The sequence below is a fragment of the Suncus etruscus genome, chromosome X (genome assembly GCF_024139225.1).
Source record: "Suncus etruscus isolate mSunEtr1 chromosome X, mSunEtr1.pri.cur, whole genome shotgun sequence".
Taxonomy (NCBI): domain Eukaryota; kingdom Metazoa; phylum Chordata; class Mammalia; order Eulipotyphla; family Soricidae; genus Suncus; species Suncus etruscus.
The window spans coordinates 103,601,108-103,627,483 of NC_064868.1; the positions used below are offsets into that span (position 1 = coordinate 103,601,108).

Consider the following 26,376-nt stretch of genomic DNA (forward strand, 5'->3'; position numbering starts at 1 on the left):
GTAATTTATCTATTACTCCTATATCTTAAGGTGCTTAAATAAAGAAATTATTTAAAAAGTAGATAAAGTTTCATGGTAAAGTTTAAAACTATAATGGTAATTATTAAAATATTTAAATAATTTCCTCTAGTGGCTTATATAAGAAAATCTGGAGACATCCTAGTCCTTAGTAGAATTAGTTTCCTTTGTGTTTGGGGTCCACACCTGACTCTGTTCAGGGCTTACTACTGCCTCTGTGCTTAGGCGTTACTTCTGGTGGTGCTTACGGAACTATGTGTGGTATCAGGATTGAACCCGGGATGGGTCAGTGCAAGGCAAGTACCTTACCCTCTGTACTACCTCTCCGGTCCCCTTGATGGAGTTTGGATTTTGGCTTTCTTTTTCTTCTTTAGGATTGAACCAGCTGCCCTTTGACCCTGCCAACAACAACGAGCCCCTGCAATTTGGTAGTGCCAGTGGCCCTTTGGTCACGGAAGGCCTCATTGAGAATGGAGGGGAATCAAGCAAGAAAAGGAAAAGAACAAATACTCCTTCAGGTAAGCTAGGCACTTTCTTTAGTCAGTACTTTGGAGTCAATATATCCTCTGTACTTAGTATATAGTAGGCACTGTGCTAATATTTACAGGTCTAATAGGAGTCCTGGTATAATATTTTCTTGCCTTCAGGGAACTCATTGTGGTATAGATGGTAAGAATTAGGCACATAAGCTCTGAGATTGAATATTATGTAAATGAAAATAAATAAATGGAAACAGTTATTTTAATCTTGAGTATTGATATACACTTCAAAGCATGACTAACATTTATAACTGATCATTGAGTGAGTAGGGCTGAGGCAAAAATTAATGAATAAAATACATTGGTTTAGGTAGAAGAAATTGCATAAATGAATGATTTCATTGTAAATATTTTGTATGTACATGTAGCACATATTTTGTACGTACATGTAGCACCCAACTTTCATGAGTCTCTCCATCCCACTCCTATGCGATACAAGCTATTCCTGCATGTGTTTTATGACTTTTATAACAGAAAAAACAAATTTATTAAATTCTTTGTAGCACTAGCGAATGTTTTACCTTCCCTGGAAATTCCCCCATTCTCTGTGTTCCATTGGTCTACGCTCATATTAATGGTCTCCAAAATAATTGGGGCAAACAAGACAACCAGATCTTAACTTCATTTAGCATTATATGTTCCAGCTGCATTCAAGTTCCAATGAAATGCATGATTTCATCATTCCTTGTGGCTTTGTGCCATTTCATTGTATATTTATTCCACAACATCATTATCCACTCTTCTTTTATTGGACACATGTTTGAATTCTACCTCCTGAATGTTGAAATAAGTCTGCAATGAGCATAATAAGGTGCAAATAAATATTTTTAATCAAGTTTTTTTTGCATCTTGTAGGTAGATACTAAGCAGTGAGATCACTGGGTTATATGGTAGCTCTAGTCTTAGTATTATGAATAGTCTCCATGTTTTCCACAAGGACTGAACTGGACAGCATTCATACCAGCAATATATCAAAGTTTCTTCTTCACCACTGTAGCATGAAATAATTAACGATGGGGCTGGATGGCGGTGGATGGAGGCCTTTGTGCTTAGGCCCCAGCCACGTGGCTTCATCCCCCATGCAGCCGGCGAGTTCCAGGCCCAGGTGAAATCACTCACTCACTCACACGCAGGCTTCAGGAAGAATCATCTTTATTTATGCCCTTGCCACCACAGGTGTGTGGCCTATGTCAACCTTTCAAGCACAGCTATATTTTGCTAGCCCTGCATCTTATCTCCTGTTAGCCATCTTCCCTCTGGGCTCCATGGCCCAAAGATCCAAAAGCCAGGAAGCCAAGCCGGGCCAAAAAAGAAACGGCAAAAGGGCACCAGCCTTATCTACCTTTTTCCAAACCCCTCCCAGGAATGGGAGGGGCTTGCAGGTAAAGTTACACCTACTATCCGGTTCAGACCCCTCCCAGAAATGGGTGGGTCTTAGGGTACACCACATTTCCCCCTTTTTTAAATATTTTCATGCGCCAACGTAATAAAGTGAAAATTAATATACCAGCCCTTTTCAAAAACATATCATTTGCAAAATATACTTTACACCTGTAACCTAAAATTCTATTAATGCTTTTTTACCAAGCACTATTTCGGAACTTTCATGTTCCTATATTTTTAAACTATATTGGGGGAACTTCACTGTTCCTATATTTTTCCTATACACAAGTACTTCAGCATACATGCATAACATACATTTTAAAAACAGGCTAAGTACATTAAAATACACAGTAAAACATTTTGCAATTGAAAATATTAACTTTGAAAGACAACAAAACACATTTAAATTATAAAGAAAATGACTAAGACAAAGATGCAGGTGGTTAGAAATTAGATGTTAAAATGGGCTAATCTGTATTACCTCCCTTATATTTTTATTTTTTAACCACTAACTAATTAAAACTTATTCCATCACCCACTATGAGTAAAATATTACTACCCACTAATTTTCTACACCTAAAACCATAGTTTAGATTAATTTGTCCCACGCTGATCTCACCACGTGGCTTTTGTAAACTTTTAAAGTTTAGATGTTGGTTTGTTCCACGCTGATGGCTTCCTTTCAGTTTCAGGCCCCGCAGACGGTTTTGTAGACCATGAGGTTGCCGGTTCCGCCGCCCGCTGCCGGTTCGCTGGAGGGTGGATTCCAGGTTTTTCGCTTTTCTGGGCCAAACTGAGCCCAGCCAAGCCGATTCCAGCCGAGATCCCAGCCGAGCCGAGCTGCTTGGAGCTTGCCGCTTGGAACTTTTTGCCGCAGGGGCTTCACTGCTGTCTTTTTTCCCCTCTGGGAGCACTTTGGATGTTCAGAGTTCCAAGTGATTTAAACTAAAAGTTCAGTTCGAAATTTCCAAAGTCGAAATCCAAATTCAAGCCAAAGGTCATTTTTAGAAAATCAGTCCACTTTAAATACAGTCTTTTTTCTCCTCCGTTTCCAATTTAGACTTTTAATAAGTCTTTGAAGAGGCCCAGGTTTTTGTTTCTTGTAACAAAGTTTTAGTTCTGGGCCTGAGCCTGGGCTGGAGGTGATGCAAGCTTCCACCTCTTTTGTTTTAATTGCCCTTGTTTCCCTAGAAGGGGTCACGGCCATGTTTGAACATGGCTCCACGTGGCCCAGTGTTTTGGGCTTAGTGCACCCGAAAAGAGCCAAAATGAAACAAAAGAGCAGAGATCTCACCATTTTTGCTGTTTTGTTGGGTTCAGGATTCAGGTCAAAGTTCGGAGCGCCATTTGTAGCATAAAATAATTAACGATGGGGCTGGATGGCGGTGGATGGAGGCCTTTGTGCTTAGGCCCCAGCCACGTGGCTTCATCCCCCATGCAGCCGGCGAGTTCCAGGCCCAGGTGAAATCACTCACTCACTCGCAGGCTTCAGGAAGAATCATCTTTATTTATGCCCTTGCCACCACAGGTGTGTGGCCTATGTCAACCTTTCAAGCACAGCTATATTTTGCTAGCCCTGCATCTTATCTCCTGTTAGCCATCTTCCCTCTGGGCTCCATGGCCCAAAGATCCAAAAGCCAGGAAGCCAAGCCGGGCCAAAAAAGAAACGGCAAAAGGGCACCAGCCTTATCTACCTTTTTCCAAACCCCTCCCAGGAATGGGAGGGGCTTGCAGGTAAAGTTACACCTACTATCCGGTTCAGACCCCTCCCAGAAATGGGTGGGTCTTAGGGTACACCACAACCACAACCCTGCCTTTACAAGTTGTCTCCGTCCTTTTTGATATCTTCCATTTTAATTAATGAAAGAGGAAATTTCATTGTTGTCTTAATTATTTTTCCTGATAATAAGTGACAATAAACACTTTTTATGTGCTTAACTACAGTCATTTATCTGTATGCTTCAGAGAAGTGTCTTCATTTTCTCTCTAAGGTTTTTAATATGCTCATTGGATTTATTGATGTTTATCTTTATGCATGTTTTATATATCTTGGAAAATTAACCCTTTATCTGACATGTTATTTGCAAATATTTTTTCCAATCTGTAATGTATCTTAATTTCAATTTGAGTTTATTTGGCATACAGAAATCTTTTAATTTGAGGTAGTACTATTTGTTTATTTTTGTTTCTTTGGTCTTTGACAGTGGAATCATAGTTGAAAATACCTTTGAGGCCCAAATCCTAGCACATTTTGCCTTTATTTTCCTCAATGTAGCTTATTGAATTTGATCTAATTCACTGGTTTTTATTCACTTTGAATTGAGTTTCTTATAAGGTGTGAGGTATAGTTTCTTTTTTTTTGCATGTAGCTATCAGTTTTCTCAATGCTGTTTGTAGAAGAGGATTTTTTTTTGTCATGAATTAGCTGTCTCTGTATCTGAGTAATATCTGTACCCTCAGATATAACTGCCATACTATATTTTTCCCTTATATCCAACAAATAAGTGAGATTAATCTATGTCTATTCTACTCCCTCTGGATCATTCTCCACATAGAACCATACAGAACTATTCAATTCTAATCCATTGGTTTGACAATATATCCTTAATCATTTAACATGCTATTTTGATTACTATAGCTTTATAATATACTTTCAATTCACAAATCATAATACTTATCAAAATTATTTTTTCTCTTTTTTTTTGAGGAGAGGGGAGAGAAAAGATGAGAGAGGGGAGAGAGGAGAGGAAAGAGGGGAAAGAGGAGAGCAGAGAGGGCAGAGGGAGAGGATGGGAGAGGGGAAAGGAGGGAGGAGGGGAGAGGGGAGAGAAAAGAGGAGAGAGGGGAGAGAGAAGAGGAGAGAGGGGAGAGAGAAGAGGAGAGAGGGGAGAGAGAAGAGGAGAGAGAGAGCGAAGAGAGGAAAGGAGAGAGGGGAGAGGATGGGAGAGAGGCACTTATCAAAATTATTTTAAATTAATAAATATTACATCAAATCACCTTGAGCTACAGAGTTACAAAATTGTTTATGATTGAATATCAGTTATGCAATGTTTCAACTCCCATCCCTTAACTAGTGCACATTTTCTACCAATGACCCCAGTTTCTCTCCTGCACCAACTACCAACTGCCTCTATGGCAGACATTTTTTTCTTACCTCCCTTACTCTCTCTCTCTTAAGCACAGTTACTTACCAATTTCTTATTTCCCAGATTCTCTTTTGCTGTTCAGGGTGTTTTATTTTTATTTTATTTTTAATTTTGTGGAGGGGTCTGGGCTACACTCAGTGCTTACTAGAGGCATCATTCTAGTCATTAGTTATTATTGTGCTATAGTTTTTAGGGTTTTCTTAGGAATGTATTCTTTTTTTAAAAAAAAATTGATCAGCGTTCCTGCTGGTGATCCTGCCTGCTTCAGAGCTGCCTGAGAATGGATTTCATCTGAATTCCTGCTGGCGATCCTGCCTGCTTCAGAGGTGGGTCGCGACATACATACACTGACTCCTGCTGATTTCTGCCAGGAGTCAGAAGGGTGCAGAAGCCATCTTGGGTCATGCTGTTTTTAGCTGCCTGAGACTGGATTTCATCAGTGTTCCTTTCCGTGATCCTGCCTGCTTCACAGGTGAATGTCAATTTCCTGGGTGACCCTGGAGACCACAGTGAAGGTTTTGGAGGCTTGAAGCTCTTTCACCTTTGTCAGTAAGAGGATGGGAAGCCCCAACCATCTGAGGGGATTACCCATTTCAGACTAGGATTAAAGTTCTAAAGGATTTCTGGGAACTCAGATGCCAGCATCACTATCTGCCTGTCTTTAGTGCTGTGCTGCATTTTCGGCCTGATTTCATCCTGTGTGTGGACATCTGTGGACTGCTCGCCTTCCGTGGAGCCTTCCCTGGAGGTGAGTTCACACGCCCAGAAAGGGGAAGCCCCTGAACTCTGTTGGAACTCAGATGCCAGCACCCCTATCTGCCTGTCTTCTGTGCTTTGCTGCATTCTCGGTTTGATTTCATCCTGTGTGTGGCCATCTGTGGACTGCTTGCCTTCCGTGGAGCCTTCCCTGGAGGTGAGTTTACACACACAGAAAGGGGAAGCCACTGAACTCTGCTGGAACTAAGATGCCAGCACCCCTATCTGCCTGGCTTCTGTGCTTTGCTGCATTCTCGGCCTGATTTCATCCTGTGTGTGGCCATCTGTGGACTGCTCGCCTTCCCTGGAGCCTTCCCTGGAGGTGAGTTTACACGCACAGAAAGGGGAAGCCACTGAACTCTGCTGGAACTCAGATGCCAGCACCCCTATCTGCCTGTCTTCTGTGCTGCGCTGCATTTTTGGCCTGATTTCATCCTATGTGTGGCTCATCTGAGGATGGTTCTCCTTCCCTGGAGGTGAGTCTACACGCCCAGAAAGCAAGGAGCCAGAGGAGTGTGGCCACTCCGCTTTGCTTCGCAGCCGTGCACATAATTTAGCCAATGAATACAATCACAACACATAGAAAAACCCACAATACAAGTGTGACAATGGAGAAACAATGAAGGTCAGCACCAGACATAGAGAATGACGATGGCAATTCTGATGACTTGAACATGACCAACCAACTAGTCAGTCTCTCAGAAAAGGAGTTTAGTGTCCCAATATCGAAGATGTTCAAAGAACTCAAAGAAAGTATAGAAGAGAACACTAATAAGAATCAAGAGAATATGAAGATAGAAATCAGAAAACTCCAAACTGAAATTTCAGCTCAAATATCAGGTCTGAATAACTCAGTAGATGAATTGAAAAAAAAAATGGTTGAGCTTTCCCATGGGTTAAGAGCAGCTGAGGATAGAATTAGTACACTGGAAGATGAGATGAATAACAATTCCATACATCAGAAGAAATTAGAAAAAAGCCTTAAAGCAAATGATCAAACAATGGAAAAATTACTCAAAAAATGGGAACAGATGAAAATAGAAGTCTATGATAAGATCAACAGAAACAACTTAAGAATCATTGGAATACCAGACACCCAGGAAGAAAATCTCCAGGATGAAGCAACAGTCAAGAACATCATTAAAGAGAAACCACCAGAGCTAAAGAATACATGCGATCAAATCCTGCATGCCCGAAGATTACCAACTAAAAGAGACCCCAGAAAAAACACTCCAAGACACATCCTAGTCACAATGACGAATCCCACAGATAGAGACAGAATTCTGGAAGCAGCAAGATCAAAAAGGGAAATTACATTCAAGGGAACATCCTTGAGATTTACTATAGACCTGTCACTGGAGACACTCAAGGCCAGAAGGCAGTGGTGGGACATAGTGACAAAACTCAATGAAATAAATGATTCGCCTAGAATACTGCACCCAGCAAAACTCACTTTCAGGTTTGAAGGAACAATACATGGTTTCACAGACAAACAACAGCTCAGAAACTTAACAGACTCAAAACCATTCTTAAATAAAAACTGAATGGCCTACTTTAAGACAAGACTGACCAACAGACACACCAAACTTTCATATAAAGATGGCACTAACTCCCAGGACAATTCTTTCTCTCAATGTCAATGGAATAAATGCACCAATTAAGAGACACAGAGTGGCGAAATGGATCAAAAAACTCAATCCAACCTTCTGCTGCCTACAAGAAACGCATCTGAATAGTCAGAACAAACATAGACTCAAAATAAAAGGCTGGAGGAAAATTATTTAAGCAAACAACACCCAAAAAAAAAGCTGGAGTGACCATACTAATATCAGATGATGCAAACTTTATACTTAGGAAAGTTGTAAGGGACAAAGATGGACATTTTGTATTAATCAAGGGATACATACAGCAGGAAGAAATCACTCTCCTAAACATATATGCACCGAATGAGGGGCCAGCAAAATATTTAATAAAGTGGTTGACAAATCTGAAAAATAATATCAATAACAACACAATAACTGTGGGAGACCTCAACACAGCATTGTCAACACTTGACAGGTCAACCAGGCTAAAACCCAACAAGAATATACTAGACCTGAACAGAGAAATGGAAGAAAGAGGCCTAGTAGATATATACAGGACACTCCACCCCCAGAAGCCTGGATTCACATTCTCTAATGTACATGGGACATTCTCCAGGATAGACGACAAGCTAGCACATAAAACATACCTCCATAATATCAAGAGGATAGAAATTTTGCAAGCTACCTTTGCTGACCACAGGCCCTGAAATTATATGTGAACTACAAAGGGACACAGAAGGAAACTTTAATACCTGGAAGTTAAACAGCCTAATACTGAATAACCAGTGGGTCCAGATGAAATCAAAAAGGAAATCAGTACCTTCCTGAAAACAAAGGACAATGGAGACACAAACTATCAGAACCTATAGGGACACAACAAAAGGGATACTGAGAGGAAAATTATAGCTTTGCAAGCACACATCAGGAAAGAAGAAGGGGCATACCTGAATAGCTTAATGACGCAGCTCATAGAATTAGAAAGTACTCAACAAAAGGACCCAAAATTAGGGAGACAGAAGGAAATAACAAAGCTGAGAGCAGAAATCAATGAAGTGGAAACCCGTAAAAAACCCATAAAAAGATCAACGAAAGCAGAAGTTGGTTCTTTGAAAAAATAAACAAGATTGATAGAACACTGGCAAAACTAACAAAAAAGAGACAGAGAAACTTGATAACTCGTATTAGTAATGAAAAAGGAGAGATCACTACTGATATGGTAGAGATCCAAAGGCTAATCAGAAACTATTTTGAGAAACTCCGTGCCACTAAAAATGAAAACCTTGGACTCTTATAATCTTCCACGACTGAATGAAGCGGATGTAGCATACCTAAATACACCCATCACTATTGAGAAAATTAAGACAGTAATCAAATGTCTGCCCCAAAACAAAAGCCCAGGCCCAGATGGATTTACTAATGAATTCTTTCAAACCTTTCAAAGGAACTTCTACCAATCCTGGCAAGACTCTTTCATGAAATCGAAAAAACAGGAACACTTCCAAATAGCTTTTATGAAGCCAAAATCACCTTGATACCTAAACCAATCTGAGATGCTACCAAAACAGAAAATTACAGACCAATATCGCTAATGAGTACAGATGCAAATATCCTCAAGAGAATCCTGGCAAATAGGATTCAATGCCTCATTAAGAAGATCATCCACTACAACCAAGTAGGTCTCATCCCAGGAATGCAAGGCTGGTTTAACATCCGTAAATCTATTCAACATAATACACAACATCAACAACAAGGAAAATAGAAATCACATGATCATATCAATAGATGCAGAGAAAGCGTTTGACAAGGTCCAACACCCATTCTTGATCAAAACTCTCAGCAAGATGGGAATGGAAGCAACCTTTCTCAATATAGTTTAGGCCATCTACCACAAGCCAGAGGCAAATATTGTCCTCAATGAAGAAAAACTGAAAGCCCTTCCTCTAAATTCTGGCACAAGACAAGGCTGTCCTCTCTCACCACTCCTATTCAACACAGCACTGGAAGTCCTTGCTATAGCGATTCGGCAAGAAAAAGATATCAAGGGAATCCAGATAGGAAAGGAAGAAGTCAATTTCTCACTGTTTGCAGATGACATGATACTCTACCTAGTAAACCCTAAAGACTCTACCAAAAAGCTTCTAGAAACAATAGACTCATATAGCAAGGTGGCAGGCTACAAAATTATCACACAAAAATCAATGGCCTTTCTATACACCAATAGTAATAAGGAAGAAATGGACATTAAAAAAACAACCCCATTCACAATAGTGCCACACAAACTCAAATATCTTGGAATCAACTTGACTAAAAATGTGAAGGACCTATACAAAGAAAACTATAAAACTCTGCTCCAAGAAATAAGAGAGGACACGCGGAAATGGAAGCACATAACCTACTCATGGATTGGCAGGATTAACATCATTAAAATGGCAACACTCCCCAAAGCATTGTACAGATTTAATGCGATCCCCTTTAAAGATACCCATGACATTCTTCAAAGAAGTGGATTGGGCACTTTTGAAATTCATTTGGAACAATAAACACCCTAGAATAGCTAAAGCAATCATTGGGAAAAAGAATATGGGAGGAATTACTTTCCCCAACTTTAAACTGTACTACAAAGCAATAGTTATCAAAACAGCATGGTATTGGAATAAAGACAGGCTTGAATACTCAGAGAATGTCCCCCAGACATACAATCACTTAATTTTTTATAAAGGAGCAAGAAATCCTAAATGGAGCAAAGAAAGCCTCTTCAGCAATGCTGTTGGCACAACTGGCTAGCCACTTGCAAAAAATTGAACTTAGACACCCAGCTAACATCATGTTCGAAGGTTAAATCCAAATGGATGAAAGACCTCTATATCAGACCCGAAACCATACGATATAGAGAACAACACGTAGGTAAAACACTCCAGGACATTGAGACTAAAGGCATCTTTAAGGAGGAAACTGCACTCTCCAAGCAATTGAAAGCAGAGATTAACAGATAGGAATATATTAAACTGAGAAGCTTCTGCACCTCAAAAGAAATAGCACCCAGGATACAAGAGCCACCCACTGAGTGGGAGAAACTATTCACCCAAAACCCATCAGATAAGGGGATAATCTCCAAAATATATAAGGCACTGACAGAATTTTATAAGGAAAAACTTCTAATCCCATCAAAAAATGGGGAGAAGAAATGGACAGACACTTTGACAAAGAAGAAATACAAATGGCCAAAAGACACATGAAAAAATGCTCCACATCACTAATCATCAGGGAGATGCAAATCAAAACACTGTAGTTACAAAATTGATCATGATTGAGTTTCAGTCATACAATGTACATCACCCTTCATAAGTACCCATTTCCCACAACCAATATCCTTAGATTCCCTCCCTCAGTTTTACTCCCATCCTTCCCCATGCCTGCCTCTAGCACAGACATTTTAGTTCTCTCTCTTTGTTTTCATTTCCATTTGGACAAAGTGGGTTGTGCTATTGTTAATGAAGAGTTAACATTGTTAATCATTGATTGTGAATGCATATCAGTTTATCTCCTTTTAGCATCCAGATCTTATTCAGAGTGACTGCTTTCAAATATTATTCTCATTGTCATCCCTTCTTTGTCCTAACGGCATTGCTCCACTATTTATGGAAAGCTTCCTACCAAGGACTAGACCTCCTGACACTTGTCTTTATTTTCTCTGAATATTACTGCCATAATATCTTTTTTCCCTTATCTCCAACTAATGAGTGAGATTACTCTGTGTCTTTTCCACTCCCTCTGGGTCATTCTCCATAAAGAACAATGTATAAGAAAATTTTATAATTTCATTTTTCCTAGCAACTACATAGTATTCTATCATGTATATGTACCTTAGTTTCTTTAGCTACTCATCTTTTCTTGGGCACTTGTGTTGATTCCAGTTTCTGCCTATTGTAAATAGCTTTGGGATGAACATACGAATGCAAAGGGCATTTATGCATTGTGTTTTTGGGTTCCTAAAGTATATCCCTAGGAGTGGTATTGCTGAATCATATGAAGCTCAATTTCTAGTTTTTTGAGGAATATTTATATTGTATTCCTTTGACCTTCACTATTTTATTTTCAAATTATAATGTATCTATTCATTTTCATAGTCACAGTTTTTACAGATCTTCTTTTCCTTTTATATCCTTAAGTCACTTCCAGTTTATGGTAGTATTCATTTACAGAGCTGTTCTTTTTCTTCTAGTTAGTTAATGAACTTGAAAAAAAAAAAACAAAGAAAAATACCCAGCCAACTCTCAACGTGGTGTCAGGTGATTATATTAAATATGTGTTCAATTAACTGTAAAAATCTGGCTATTGAGAGGTTATGCAGAATTTAGGACATCAGCCTTAAGGAAGTACCACTGGAACATAAGTGGAGGGTCTACAGGACCTGAGTGGTAATAACATTATGTGCTAAAATGATAATAGAGTGAGGAGTGGGAGGAAAAACATATAGGGCTGGTGGTCTGCGGTGGGAAGAGGGTCATGGTACTTTGGTGATGGTTGTGCGGTTATTTTGCACATCAATATCATAAATTTTAACACTACAGCTAATGCACTGTTACCTAAACTATTTTTTGAAAAGTCATATCTTTTAGTTTCCCTCATGTTTTTGATAACTTCCTGGTCTGTCCATTCTGTTCACAATAAGCAGTGTTCTAGTTTAGAGTAATTTCTCTAAGTTGTTAACTCATGAGGGTAGGGGAAAGAGGTGTGCATTAATCTCAATTATGAACTACCTTGAAGAATTCTAGTTTTAATTCTAAGGAATAAATTCAATGAGAGAAAATTGACTGTTGTTGGCAAAGGATTTTAGAAGTAAATTATGCTAATCTATAATTAGCAAATTAAATTTGCATTCAAATAATGAATTTGCTAAAGTTCTTACAAAAGCAGTATGTTCTTTAAAATAGGTGAAATTGGCCCCAGGCAAGCTAAATTACCTCTTTTGCAAATTTTTTTTAAAAACCTATTTTCTTAGTGAACCCTTTCTTTGGACAAAGAATACAAAGGTAGTTCCAGCCCAGCTTAAATTGCCAATCATTCCAAATTCCTGCAACCCAAATTAATGAAGGAGTTGTCTTAAAATTGATTCTGACAATTCTATATGATCATTTGTTTTATGATATGTTCCACTCTTGTTCAAAAATAAGAGTGAAAATGTTTTGTGATTAGAAACATGCTTCTTTGGTTGCTGATGTGCACATCTTGTCAGGAAGGAAAGATACAATCCCTGCCATCCTAACAAACCTATCAGTTGCAGGTCCAGCCCTTACCTTCCATTTTCATTCCAAGCTGAGATACTCACCTAGCCATTACATCACTCAATACTATGACCACATTTACTGAAAGCCATCTCTCTTTCTCCTGTTTTATAGGGTGTGGGGTTGAGAGGCACACACCCAGATATGTTTGGGGACCTCACCTCACTCTGTGACCAGCAGGCACTATGTGAAATGACAGAACTTGAACCATTGTTGAGGCTACAGTCCTGTGGTTAACTGCCTTAAAATTTCTACTATCCCTCAGACACTCATCCTCTGATATGTCTGCATCTCTAGTTTCTTATTGTATGTGATTTTTCCCCTAACTTTCCCACACCTCCTATCTCACCCTTTTCCTGAAAATTCTCTCTATTTATACCTCTAAATTGTCAAAGTCAGTGTGGCTTTGGTAGGTTTCAACCAACTTGAACTCATTGCTTTGTTTGATGCAGTTGACAGGCTCTCCTTCCTATAATATTTCACTTCTGCCTTCCTTGGCAATATGCTTTGCAGATTCCTCTTGCTTTCTTAAATTTAATTTTATTTTTGTTTGTTTGTTTGTTTTTGTTTTGGGATCACACCTTGTAGCATTCAGAGGTTACTCCTGGCTCTACACTCAGAAATTGCTCTTGGCAGGTTCAGGGGCCATATGGGATGCTGGGATTTGAACCACTGTCCTTCTGCATGCAAGACAAATGCCCTACCTCCATGCTATCTCTCCGGCCCATAAATTTAATTTTATTTTATTAAAACCATTATGATTTACAAAGTCCTTTATAGTTGAGTTTCAGACATACAGTGAATCAGGGCTAATTCCCTTACTAGTGTCGACCTCCCTTCACCAATGTTCCCAACCTGCATCCCAACCATCACTCATTGCCCCCTAGACTGCCAGTATAACAAGCCCATTTAAGGTTTAGATTGTTAGTTTGGGTTTCTTTGTTCCATTGTTGTTGACTTTGAATTGGATGTTTAGTTCTGTCATCTTTTTTTTATCTCCACCAATGCACTTAAGACTGCTTGGCCCCTGGCCCCATCCTTTCATATTTGTATTTCTCCTCCTCCACTGAATTTCTTTTCTTCTCCTCTTTACACTCTGGAGCCAAGAGTATTCTAGACAACTTTCAGTTGGACCATTTCATTTCTTCAAACAGTTATACTAAATACCACATATAAGTGATATTTTATACTTATCCTTCTTCTGGCTTACTTCATTTAATAGTAATATATTCCAGTTACATCCATGTTGCTAGAAATTGCATGATTGCATCATTCCTTATTGCTATGTAGTATTCCATTGTATATATGTACTACATCTTCATGATCCACTCATCTTTTATTGGACATCTAGGTTGATTCCAATTCTTAAGTATTGTAATGAGTGCTACAATGAATAGCAGTGGCTGAATGATTTTCCTTTTCTATTACTGTTGAGCATCCTCTTGTTATCTTTACTGTGAGAAGCTATACTGTTATTTTTATTTATGTGAATAAATTAAGCTTAAAAAAACTTACCTAAGAATAATCATCTAAAATGTGTTTTATAGTGAGGCCTCTAATTTCAAACTATCTCTGAAACCTTTGCCAGATTTATGCCAGTACATATTCAGAATCTATCTCCCTACTAACAAGAACATTAGCAGTGCACATTAGGGGAAGCTATATTTGTGTGAGAATTAGGTAGACGGGTCTTGAATTTGATCTTTCATCTCTTGGACCCTTTCATACTCTTATATACTGCGATTCATTCTTTTCTGTTTTCTTTCTCCAAACAAGCCTTTTTTTAGGTAAGCTGATTTGTGACCTTCATCCAAGCAGGCTCTGTGTTTGATTACATTGCTACTTTACTCATGCTATTTTATTCTCTAGCATGCCCTCTCTCGTCTTTCACCTGTTGAAATCTTGTCCCAACCAACAATACCTAGTACACATCCCACCTTCTCTAGGAAGCATTCTTGATCATAAACTAGAAGTATTCACTTGTTGCCATGAAACTCCATAGGCATTACACACATTTGAATCACTAATACTAGTTATAGACCATTTGAACAATCTGTCCATCTGTCCGTGCTTACATGTCTAAGCCTTTTGTTTTTGGGCCACACCCAGCAGTGCTCAAGAGTTAGTCCATATTGGTTCTTTGCTCAAGAGTGAGCGGAGGTGGTGCTCTGGGGACCCTATGCAGTGCTGAGGATTGAATCTGAGTTGTCAACATACAAGCCAAGCAACTGAACCACTGTATTATCTATGCAGCCCAATCAATGTCTTGATCTTTTAATATAGTCATCACCTTTTTGGAAAATCTCTATCTTTTATTGGTAATTCAGTTAATATCTTGCACATAATATATGCTCAAGAGGTATTTTTTGATTGACCATGAAACTTGGCCATATGAAAGTGAACACTTTTGGTATGTCAAGCCAGACTAATGAGAAGAATTGAGCCTGCAGAGCGCTGGGGACTAGTTTAGTCAGATAAAAGGATGAACATGTTGGAATGAGTTATCATGGGAAGTTGTCTAAGCCTGCTTGGAAGATAAATAGAAAAATGAGATGAAAATTCATCTGCTGGAGTACTTTTGTTTTTTTTTCCACTACAGAAGAGGGGTAACAAACCAGGTATTTTCGTATGACACTTAAAGCTCTTTGATTTACCTTTGACTCACAGGACTAAGACTTTTATTTTATGTATACTTTAGAGTCCATAAATGAAAGCATTGATTGTTTTTAAAGAGTGAAAATTCTACTCTTTTATATCTTGGTGTATGGTATGTCTAACATGTCAGTTGAATTATTACATTGCCAAAGACAAGAAGAGGCTATTGTTCCTTTGGATGGAATTAAAATAAGAAAAAGAGTAGACTAATAGCCCTACTCAGTTTCTTTAGTCCTTTGGACATTTTATCTGATTGCTATTTCAGGATATAAAATTGTAGCTTGGTAACCAGAGGAACAAAGGTAGCTGACTTCTTTCTCAAGCCTGACAGAACAGTACTTAAGAATGTTGCCTCTTCCAGCACTGTTACAGGAGAGGGTTGATTGAGAGGAGCACAAAAGAACTGAAGTTGCTCTGACAACTGGAATAACTCAGAATGATTTTATGACTTCCTCAGGCCTCAGACTTTACCTGTTACAACAGGTGTGTCAGCTCCTATGTTGGTAATTGAGTTTGATCATACTATAGAGTAGACTCATAGTAGAATCATATCGTGTTTTCGAATTGGAAGCAACTTTGTCTCTGTTGTTTATACAAGTGAAGATGAGACTCAGGAAAGAGTCAGATTTGTAAAAAGTCACATGGTAAATTAATAGCAGAACTAGAACTAATTCTAACTAGACCTAGATATTCATTTTAAATTGACTCAAATTCTAATTTGATTGATTAATATATATTGGAGCAAAAGAATCTGTAACCAAAAGAAGCTCTCTTTCTACTTGCTAGTTTATTGTATGATTTGTTGAATATTATTCCAGTGGTATATAAGTACCCACTACTTGTTCTACCCACCACACATAGAGAAGTTCCCTTTGACCTCGAGCTAGAATAAGAGTTTGAATCTGGGGATGTGGGGGTACACAAACAGCACAGTCAGTAAGGTGCTTGTCTTGCATGTGATCATCCTGGTTTCAATCCCTGGCACCTCAGGCATACCTTGAGCACCACCAGGAGTAATTTCTGAGCTTAGAGCCAGGATTTATCCCTGAACACCCTAGGTATGGCCAAAAAACAAATAGAAAAAAGAGTTTGAGACTGAGAAACATATATAAGTTTATTGATTCTTTACTGTTGAAACTATTGCAGCTTGAAAAAACACATTTTATGACATTTGCTTATTTTGCAAGAGACAGATTTTGTCCCCCACCAGACTCTACTTATTCCATCCAAATGATAAAAATATGTTATAATCATGTTTTGCTTATAATTTAAACTTTGCTTCATACTTTTGTCTAGAGCCTAGCTTATTTAACTACGTGTTACAATTCTATAGGAATTACACAATGAAAAGTTTGTTTTAGAATAATTTGACTTAGAATAAATTTGTCATTTGTTATCAGTAATTACTTATTAGAATGCCTATCTTATATACCATATAACTTTATATCATTATATACTATCTTATATCCCCAAATATGGGATCCATAAGATTCCATATAAAGTTCTGGGGCTAAAAGGATTGATAAATGGGAAGATTTTGAGAAGCCCTGCTATAGAACAGCTATATATCCTTTTTTGGGATCCCCGGGATATTCCAAGAGCATCACATGAAACAGGTTTGTAATGTGTCATAGTTGAAAAAAAGGGTGGTAAAAATGGCTATTTCAATTTTATTTCAGGAAAACGTTGTTTAGGACATAGGGGAAGGATCACTTTTGGGCAGTAAAATTCAAATTCAGAGTCAGAGATTTTTTATTTCCAGGTAGGTTATTTTCCTGTCCTATTAGGTTAATAAATTTATCACACCAATTTTTCTTTTAGCTTGTGGGGCCTATATGGACCTCGTTAATGTTAATTAGAAAAAAGAGTATCCTCAGACATGTAATGAAAAGCATAGTGGGAACTGTGATTTTAGTGCTAAATGTGCCACTCACGTAAAGCCCAAAAAACACTATTTTGAAATTTATTTTTACAGTTGTATAGTGGGGAAAGATTTTTGAAAACTGTCAAATCCTACTCTTATAATTACTGGTGCTGTTTGTTAGACTTTGAGAACTTGGGTATATTTTGCCCCTTTATAGTTCCAAATAAAATTGGGAGTTGAACACACAAGCCAAATGAAGAAGAAAATATGGCATCATTTTATTATAATCTAAACTGACTTGAATAATGTGGTTCAAGTTGGAGTCTACATGAAGCTTTTTAGCATCTCCAGCTCTAAATTCATACATTGAATCTCACCTATTTGGAGAGATTTTGAGTCTTCAGGGAAGAACATTTACCCTTCTAATGTCATTAATGTCATTGACAGTAATGGCCTCTCTTATACTTCAGTGAGAGCTAAAAAGAATGAGTGTAATAAGTCAGAGGGAGAGAAATGAAACATAAAATAACCACACTCATTTGTGGAATATAAAAAAGATAGAATAGTAATAATATCCAGAGACAATAGAGCGAAGGCCAGGAGACCACTTTATGGAAGGAAGCTTGCCACAAATAGCAGGGGAGTATACTTAGGGCAGAGAAGGGACCACTGTGATAATGATAGTTGGAAATGATCACTCTGGACAAGAGCTGAGTGTTGAAAGGAGGCAAAGTGATAGGCATGATATACCTTCAGTAACAGAGTTGCAAGCCACAGTACCTAAAAGGAAAGAGAGAGTGGCAGAGTGAGATAGAGAGAAATATCTGCAAGTGAGTGAGTAGTGGGGAAGACTGGAAGAAAGCTGGGTACATCAGTGGTAGAAAATGGCCAGTGGTAAAGGGTGTTGTACATTGTATAACTAAAACCCAATAATGAACAACCTTTGTAATAGTAAAAAAAGTAAAATCCGACAATTATGAGCAACCTTTTAATCACTGTGTTTAAATAAAGTAATTTTATAAAGGCTAGTTAGGCGTATGAGGGTTGCTGCTGAAACACAATCTCTGTGAAGGGTTATATCAACTGGAGGGCATACTGATCCATTAGAAAGAATTCAGAGATTAAGCCATGGACAATTATTTTTGTCCTTAATCCTACTTATCACAGAAGCAATCAACATTTTGTGCCAGAAAAGAACAAGCAGTGGTGTAATGAAAAGCCAGAGAAGCTTCTAGCGTACTGTCTGTGCTCTTGTACAAAGTGGTAGTTCCTTCTGCCCTGGGAAACTGAAACTAATGCAAATAGTCCCCAGCATTGGTGTTTGTTTGACAACTTACATGACTTTTTAGCTAAGATTTATTTTAATTTTATTTTTGTCAACTTTCATTGAGGTGCCATTACTTTACATTATATATATGATCAGGTATACTGTAGGATGATATGACATCTGTATACTCTACAATTTAAAGTCTACATCATCATCATCACCAGAAGTCTATTCATACATTTGGCTCCTTGCACCCATTGTAGACCACCCCCAGCCTAATTAGGGGAAATCAGCAATGATGATCCATTGTGTGGTACAAATAAAAGATTGTTTAGGATTTGGGGCTATGCCTGGCTTATTCCTGCTTTGTGCTCAGAGATCACTCATGGTGTGTCTCAAGAAACTATATGCAGTGCCTAGCATTGAACCCAGGTCAGCTTTTTCTAAGACTGCACCATTTCTCTAATCCTAAAAAGATTTTAATGCACATGTTGCAATTAGATGTTCTTTTCCATTTAGAAAATCAGGAAAAATTCAAAATGAAATATCTCATGTCATTTAGTTTCAGAATAAGTTCTCTGTAGACAAGAGAGTTTTGAAATTTTAAATCAAGAATAACTCTGTCATGATATTTGACATTGTCATTCACATGGAATTAAAAACTTTTCAAGTCTTCTTTCCTCTATCATAACACTAGAGCATAATGATAAAAACACTTTACTATTACTACTACTATTATGACGATGATGCCTACTACTACGCCTACTACTACGTCTACTACTACTGCTACTAGCTAATACCATGAAACAACTTCTTATTCTATACAGTGTCCTGAGTACTTCAAATGTGCTAACTTATTTCATTTGTTTCAGCATGACTATGAATTATCTTCCTTTTCACTGATAAACAAGCTTAAATATAGTGAAATTATTCAAATACTAAATAACTTAGTCACAATTCAAATTCAGTAGAGTAGCTCCAGTATAAGTGTTTAAGATTCATTAAATCATTATGAAATTGCCATGGGGGGGCAGGAAGTGACTTTTTTTCTTTTAAAATACCCCAGGTGGTTCCAATATGCAGTTCTTCCTTTCTGTGAAGAACTGAAGTGACAATGAACCAGTAGACAAAAAGATGACGAATAAAGAGGTCAGGTAAATTCCCGACTGTTCTAAGTATATTGACACAAGAATAACTAATTTGCAGTGTTTCTTTCTCTGTTCTATTTACTGATACCTGTTTATTACCTATTAAAATATTATATTACCTATTAAAATATTATATACCTATTTATCATGATATTGAAGCTCCAATTGTATTGGGCTCTGAGACAGTCTTGAATAGGGAAGGGCCTTGGGGCACACCCATCAGTACGTGGGGCTCCTTCTAGCTTTGTATTTGATATTGATATTGGTATATTGATTTTGATATATTGATATTGGTATCAATTTATAATCAATATTTGACATATTGATATTGACATTGATATATTTGGTATTTCTGGCAGTTCTTAGGATACTTTGTGGTGCCTGACCTCTCTCATGCCTTGCATGTGCTCAACCAATTGAAATATCTCTGGCTCGACAGTCTTGATTTTCTCACACAACTTTTAATTTCCTTATTAATGGGAGCTATTCATATATGCCTTGCAGCAAATATTTTGTACTAAATGCTGATATAGTGGAATTTTTTTAATTTAATTTTTTAAAGCACTGAATTACAAAGTTTTCATAGCTGAGTTTTAGGCATATAATGTTCCAGGACAAATCCCACCACTAGTGTTGATTTCCTTCACCCATGTCTCCAGGTTTCCTCTTATAGTCTCCATCATAAACCTGCCATTTTGATAGGCACCTTATTAAGTTTGGTTGTTTCAGTTTGGGTCTCATTATTTCAGTGTTGGTGACTCTGTGGTTTGGAAATTTAGTTCTGTTTCTTCCTTAACACCACTGATGTACCAAAATTCCCTGACCTCTACAATGCTTCTCATCTATCTCTTCTGCCCTTTCCCATCACTTTATTTCCTGCCTTCTCTGGGCCAAGCGTGAGCTAGCCATCCCCCATTAAACCATTGCATTCCTCATTCACTTATTCTAAATACCACATGTAAGTGTTATCATTTTGTGTTTATCCTTCTTCTGGCTTACTTCATTTAAATGCTCTCTTCAAGTCCCATCCATGTTGCACCAAAGTGCAATAGTAGGATTAATTTTAAAATATTTTGTTCATTCTCTATTTGAATTTTAAGTAAAATGAACATTCATGTGCAAACTCTTCTCTAGACTTTGGTGAGTGTTGATAAGAGTGACACAGAAAGTCATTAAACATATAACCAGCTGCTGCAATGGAATGTACTGTTTGGGTCAAAGTGGAGGCATTTTCAGCTACAGCTGAAATGATATGCATTCCCTAGCCACAGCTGCTTCTTCTATGTAATTGGGTCAGAAACAACCAAAGAGTAGTGGCAGCTTTTACTAAATATTAATTGTATGCTAGCTGCATTAGCTGTGTGTAGTACATATAGAAACTCAAGTACTCCTCATAAATTGATTGAATAGATAAAATTTCCCTTTGCTTAGAGATTTTTTAAACTGGTATTTGGAAAACTTAAAGAAAACTTTCTATGCTCTAGGTAGTAAATAGAGCAAGATTTATAAAGAGAGTCTAAATAATATAGTTAAGAGGGGAGGATAGGTTGGGAGCATTCTGGTGGGGATGTCGTATTGGAACATAGTATGTATGAAGCCCTGTTATTAAGAGTATTGGGGATAACAGTGTCTAAAATCAAAGTCAAAAAGTTTTTGAGAAGATCTACTGTTTGGGTCTAGGGTGATAGATAGTACAGTATGGAAAGTGGTTGTCTTACTTAAAGTGACTCGAGTTCTATCCCTGATCTCTCGCACCCCATATGGTGTACTTGTCAGAAGTACAGAGCCTATAAACCCAGAGCCAGGTGTTCCCCAAAACAGAAAAAAACCTTCTATAAAATGGGAAACTAACAAGTATGCAGGTTGTTTGAGGATTAAGTCAGAAAATGAAGAAGGGTTGCAGCACATATTGTTCTTTTATGTTCATTATATTTAGTCTCAAGCAAAGTAAAGTATTATGGCATGCATCAATAAGACAGCTGTGAGTAAGACAAACTCTGATTCCAACTCTGGTGTTTTGCTTCTCCCAGTGTAGTGAGGAAGATAGTCATTAAGCAAATAATTACACAAATAATTATTTGTAATTATGCTGAGTGCTATGAAGGAATGACTGCTTATAGAGAATGCTCAGTAAATGAGAGCAAATATTTACTGAGTGGCTATTAAGGACTGGGCTCTGTGCCAGGTAGAAAATTGAGTCCAAGTGTACAATTGAGATGAAGAACAGAGGCAGTTCCATAGAATTTTGTTTTAGTTGATGGTAAAGTAAAGGAAGCCCTTTTCTTTGCTGTGGTCAGTGAAGGAAGCTTTAGAGGAAGGAGGCAAAGTTTCAGATGATGCTTGACTGAATTCATTAGGGTGAAGAGCGATCTAGTTGAAAATAAACTTTTTTTTTGCCTCGGAATTACTTCCTGTAGTTTATGCAAGTCTTTTCATTGGAGGAGACTCTCCAGCATCAATCTTCTTTGCATCTAATGAGATAAAGATTTTTAAAGGTTTGTGCAACTCGCCATGGACGAGCTTTTCCTTCGGAGATGAACACTGTGTGCTGAATTGACTTTAGAACTTGGCAAAAAATCTGAGTGGGCAACAAGTCATAAGAATATGTACTGTTTTTCAGATGCCGATTTAAATATCAGCCCATACAAATATAGTGATTCTGCTGAGAAGCTAGTTTCTAATCTGGCCCCCTGTTTTAATTCCTCTCCATAATTATCCTGCTCTAGAATGAACAGTCTGAAAAACATTGACTAATGCATCCTAAATTAACTTGGCAGGGCAACCACAAGATTTCTGCCCTTCTTGATTTTATGTCAGGTCTTTGTTAAGCACTTCTTACCAGTATTAGGTATGTGCAGAGGGGACCACAGATCTTTCCATCTAGGGCTTGCCATCAGTTATGACCATTTTCCTTTACAGTGAAGTGCCACTCTACGTAGTAGTCTCCAAAGAGGCAGAAATCTTTCACTTCTTGTCCTAAGTCCCATGTCAAACACCCAGTCAGTTGAAAGGCTTTGTATTGAAAGTTACTCTTGCCCAGAGGTATCATTTAGATTGGAGTGAGTCAGGTAAGTATAACTAAGAATCTTGATTCCTTGCTTTTTTATTCTAGGCATCTAGTTGCTGCAGGGAATGTTGACTTGGAGCTGACAGGTTGGTAGGGTCTGTTCTCTGTAACTTTGCAATGAAGGTCCTATTACTGCTCTTAATTTTTCCAAATGCTGTCATGGAGATTCAGAGGCTCAATGGCTTGTCTAAGATTAAACGTTCAGGGACTGAGATAATACAGGGTTTAAGGCACTTACTTGGTATGTGGCCAATTCTTTCAATCCCTGGCTCTTCATATGCTCTGTATGGGCATTATCAGGAGAGATCACTGAGCACCGAGCCAGGAATAAGCCCTGAGCAAAGCTGGGTACAGTCCAATCCTTCCACACTTCCCCGCCAAAAAACAGATTAAACATACAGGAAACCATCAAACAAACTCATGGTGACCTGGGTTTTATTAGACTTTTATAAGACACCCTGAGCAAAGTAGTTTTCATCATTATTTAAAAAATTTGTAATTTAAATACAGAATCATGATTTACAAAGTTATTGAAAGTTGAGTTTTAGGCATACACCAATCACACCATCAGTGTCAACTCCTATCAACAGTGCTTTCATACTCCATCATCCCCCGTCACCTCCCCTTACCCCCTGCCTGCCACCTTGACAGGCACATTTCACAGTTCTGTGACTGTAGCTTATAGTTCATGTTTTCAGTGTTGCTGGATCTCTGCTTTGGATATATAGCTATCACACTCTCTCACATCCCCAATACAACCGGAGTCCTGCCCTCCGTTCCCTCATTACTTCCATTTCTCAAATTCTTTCTTCCCATCTTGACTTTTTTCCTTACATGAGTAGAAATGAAGTAGAACTGAAAGACACAAGCTCTGGGGTCAAGGGTGGGCTAGGCATCCCTCTTTTACTACTTTACATTTTCTTGTTCAGTTATTCTTTGTATCACAGAGAAGTAAGATCATCCCTGTGTTTGTCATTCTTCTGACTTACTTCACTCAACATTATATTTTCCAGTTACAATCAGATTGCAGCAAATTGCAATATATACATATATAGTGATACATATCACATCTGGCTGGATAACTAGGTTGGTTCCATATCTTAGCTATTGTACTAAGTCCAGCAAGGAATAATGGTGTACATACATCCTTTTGAAAGAAAGTTTTTAAGTTCTGAGGGTAGATACCCAAAAGTAGAAATTTTGGGTCAGATTGCAGTTTAATTCTAAGTTTATTGAGGACTCTCCATACTGTTTTCCACAGGCGTTAAACCAGATAACATTCCCACTAGCCATGGTTGAGAGTTCCTTTATCTCCACATCCCCAACAGTGCAAATTGTTCCTATTATTTTTGATATGTGTTATTCTCACTGGTGTGAGATGATATCTCATGGTTGTCCTGATTTAGATTTCCCTAATAATAAGGCATTCTGAGCACTTTTTCATGTGCTACTGACTTCCACTTCTCTTCTAAGAATTGTCTTTTAATTTCCTCTCCTCATTTTTTGATAGGGTACTTGAAATCTCTTTTGATTTTTGTGAATAATTGATTTCTCTTGGATATCAAACTTTTAGCTCTTTGTTGAATGTAAGCATTTTCCCATTCACTTAGCTTTTAGGATTTTTTCTGTTGTTGTTGTTTATTTGTTTGTTTTTGGTTTTTGGGCTACACCCAGTGACGCTCAGGAGTTACTCCTGGCTATGTGCTCAGAAATCGCTCCTGGCTTGGGGGATCAAACCACAGTCCATCCTAGGTCAGCACATGCAAGGCAAACACCCTACTGCTTGCACCACTGCTCTGGCCTCAGTTAGCTTTTAGTTTTAAAGAAAGTTTTTTTTTCTGCCATGCAGAAAGTCTTTAATTTGATATAGTTCCATTTTCTTTTTTTTATCTTGTTGCATTTGCCAGTGATATCAGATCATTGAAGACACCTTTGAGATCCACATCTTGGAGCCTTTTGCCTATATAGCCCTCAAGATATTAATAGTTTCTGGTCATGTCTCAGGGTCTTTCATCAATATTTATAAAGGAGCAAAGCTAGAATGGGGTAGAGGAGTTAAAAACTTTTGGAATAGTAGAAGGGAGTGGAATAGGGCAGTCAAATATTACAGAGAAGAGTTGAATTATAAGGGAAAGACTCAAGAAACTTGAGGTAAATCATAGTCCTCTATTTTTTTACTATAATTTTTATTTTGATCATAGTGGCTTACATATTGTTGACAATAATATTTTAGGTACATATTTACATAAAATCAGGGGGGATTCCCATCACCAAATTGTCCTCCCTACACCTCTGTTTTTTGTCCTACTTCCCATATCCTCTTCCCTCACCCCCAGGGTTGCTAGAATATGTGGTCCCCTCTGTATCTAGACTACTACTTAGTAGTCTTGCGCCTGTTTGGTCCTGGTGCCTCCCTTATTTCCCCATCTAACTGGAAGGCACATAGTCCTCTATTTTTATGTGGCATACAAATATACTCACATTTACAAATCATCAACTGAGTTTCAGCCAAGGTCTCAGACTAATTTTCGTAGAAATGATCTGAAATTCAGAATTCTTCTATTGATCACTTTTTCAGACAAAATCCATATATTCTCTGAGGGAGAAAAAACGACAGTAACAGGACACTCTTGTATAGCTGTAGAATCTGGTATATACTAAAGAAAATGTGAATATAGTATGAATTCTGGTCATTGTCAACATCACAGCTGTCTTCTGTTATGATATTGAGACAACTTGGCACTTTGAAATATGTAGTTGCTGTTTGATTACACAGATGGAGACCTGGAAAAGTTCTACTGATACACACAGAGGGAAGTGAAACTTCTTTGCGCACATGGAAATTTTTCTTTAATTCTTATCCATATTCTTTAGGATTTTTTTAATAAATGAGTTTTAGCTAAGAAATTAGAAGTTTACAAATCAAATTTCTACAAGTGGCAGGACAGCATGTAGCCTATTTTATAATCACTTTAAAAGCATTCACAGCAGTAAACAATTTCAAATAAATCATATGCAGATATATTTATTCAGCAATCATTTATTGTATGCCTACTGTGTGTCAGACTTCTTTCAGTAGCCCCATAATTATATGTTCTCTTTCAGGAAAAGCTAGTATGAGCATTTAAATAAGGGAGGACAAGATTTCTTTGACTCTATTGTTACACTTTCAGGATAGGAAATTCTAGAAATGATCTTGATTAGATTGATGGGTATTTAGATGGTACAAATAAGAGAAAATGGTAAGATGGGGCTTTAAGGCTGCATAAGCCGTAATTGCAAGGAATGCCACATTTCTTACTGAGAAATGTTCAGGGGTGATAATTTGTTTCCTTTTTTCAGGCTGAAAGTGGCTTGAGAAGAATATGCCTCCCCTAGGTTAAGAAACTGGCAATGTGCTGGTGTTGTATTTTTAAAATCAATTCAGTAAACATTTGCTCTCAGAATTGGGTGTGTGCAATTTAAAAGTTAAGAGTTGGTCAACATAAACAAGTGACTGAATGTTGAACGGATGATCTTTCCCCATCACTATCTACCCAATAATTTCTATAGAAGCTTCATTTGAGGTTAAACTCAGTGTGAAAAGAACTACAAGGATAGCTCTGCAATTTAGAATTCTATCTTTCTGAAGCCTGCCCTTTCAGCACACACAACCCATTTCTCGC

General features: G+C 37.9%; 1 protein-coding gene across 1 annotated transcript in view; it reads left to right on the forward strand.

The window, feature by feature from the left end:
* The first annotated feature begins 272 nt into the window (after positions 1–272).
* The window catches only part of ENOX2 (ecto-NOX disulfide-thiol exchanger 2), a 257,188-nt gene continuing 231,084 nt past the window's right edge, over positions 273–26,376 (forward strand). Inside the window, exons 1-2 of the mRNA XM_049766997.1 lie at positions 273–303; positions 393–536. Of these exons, the coding sequence (XP_049622954.1) occupies positions 273–303; positions 393–536 (175 nt within the window). The remainder of the gene's footprint in view (positions 304–392; positions 537–26,376) is intronic.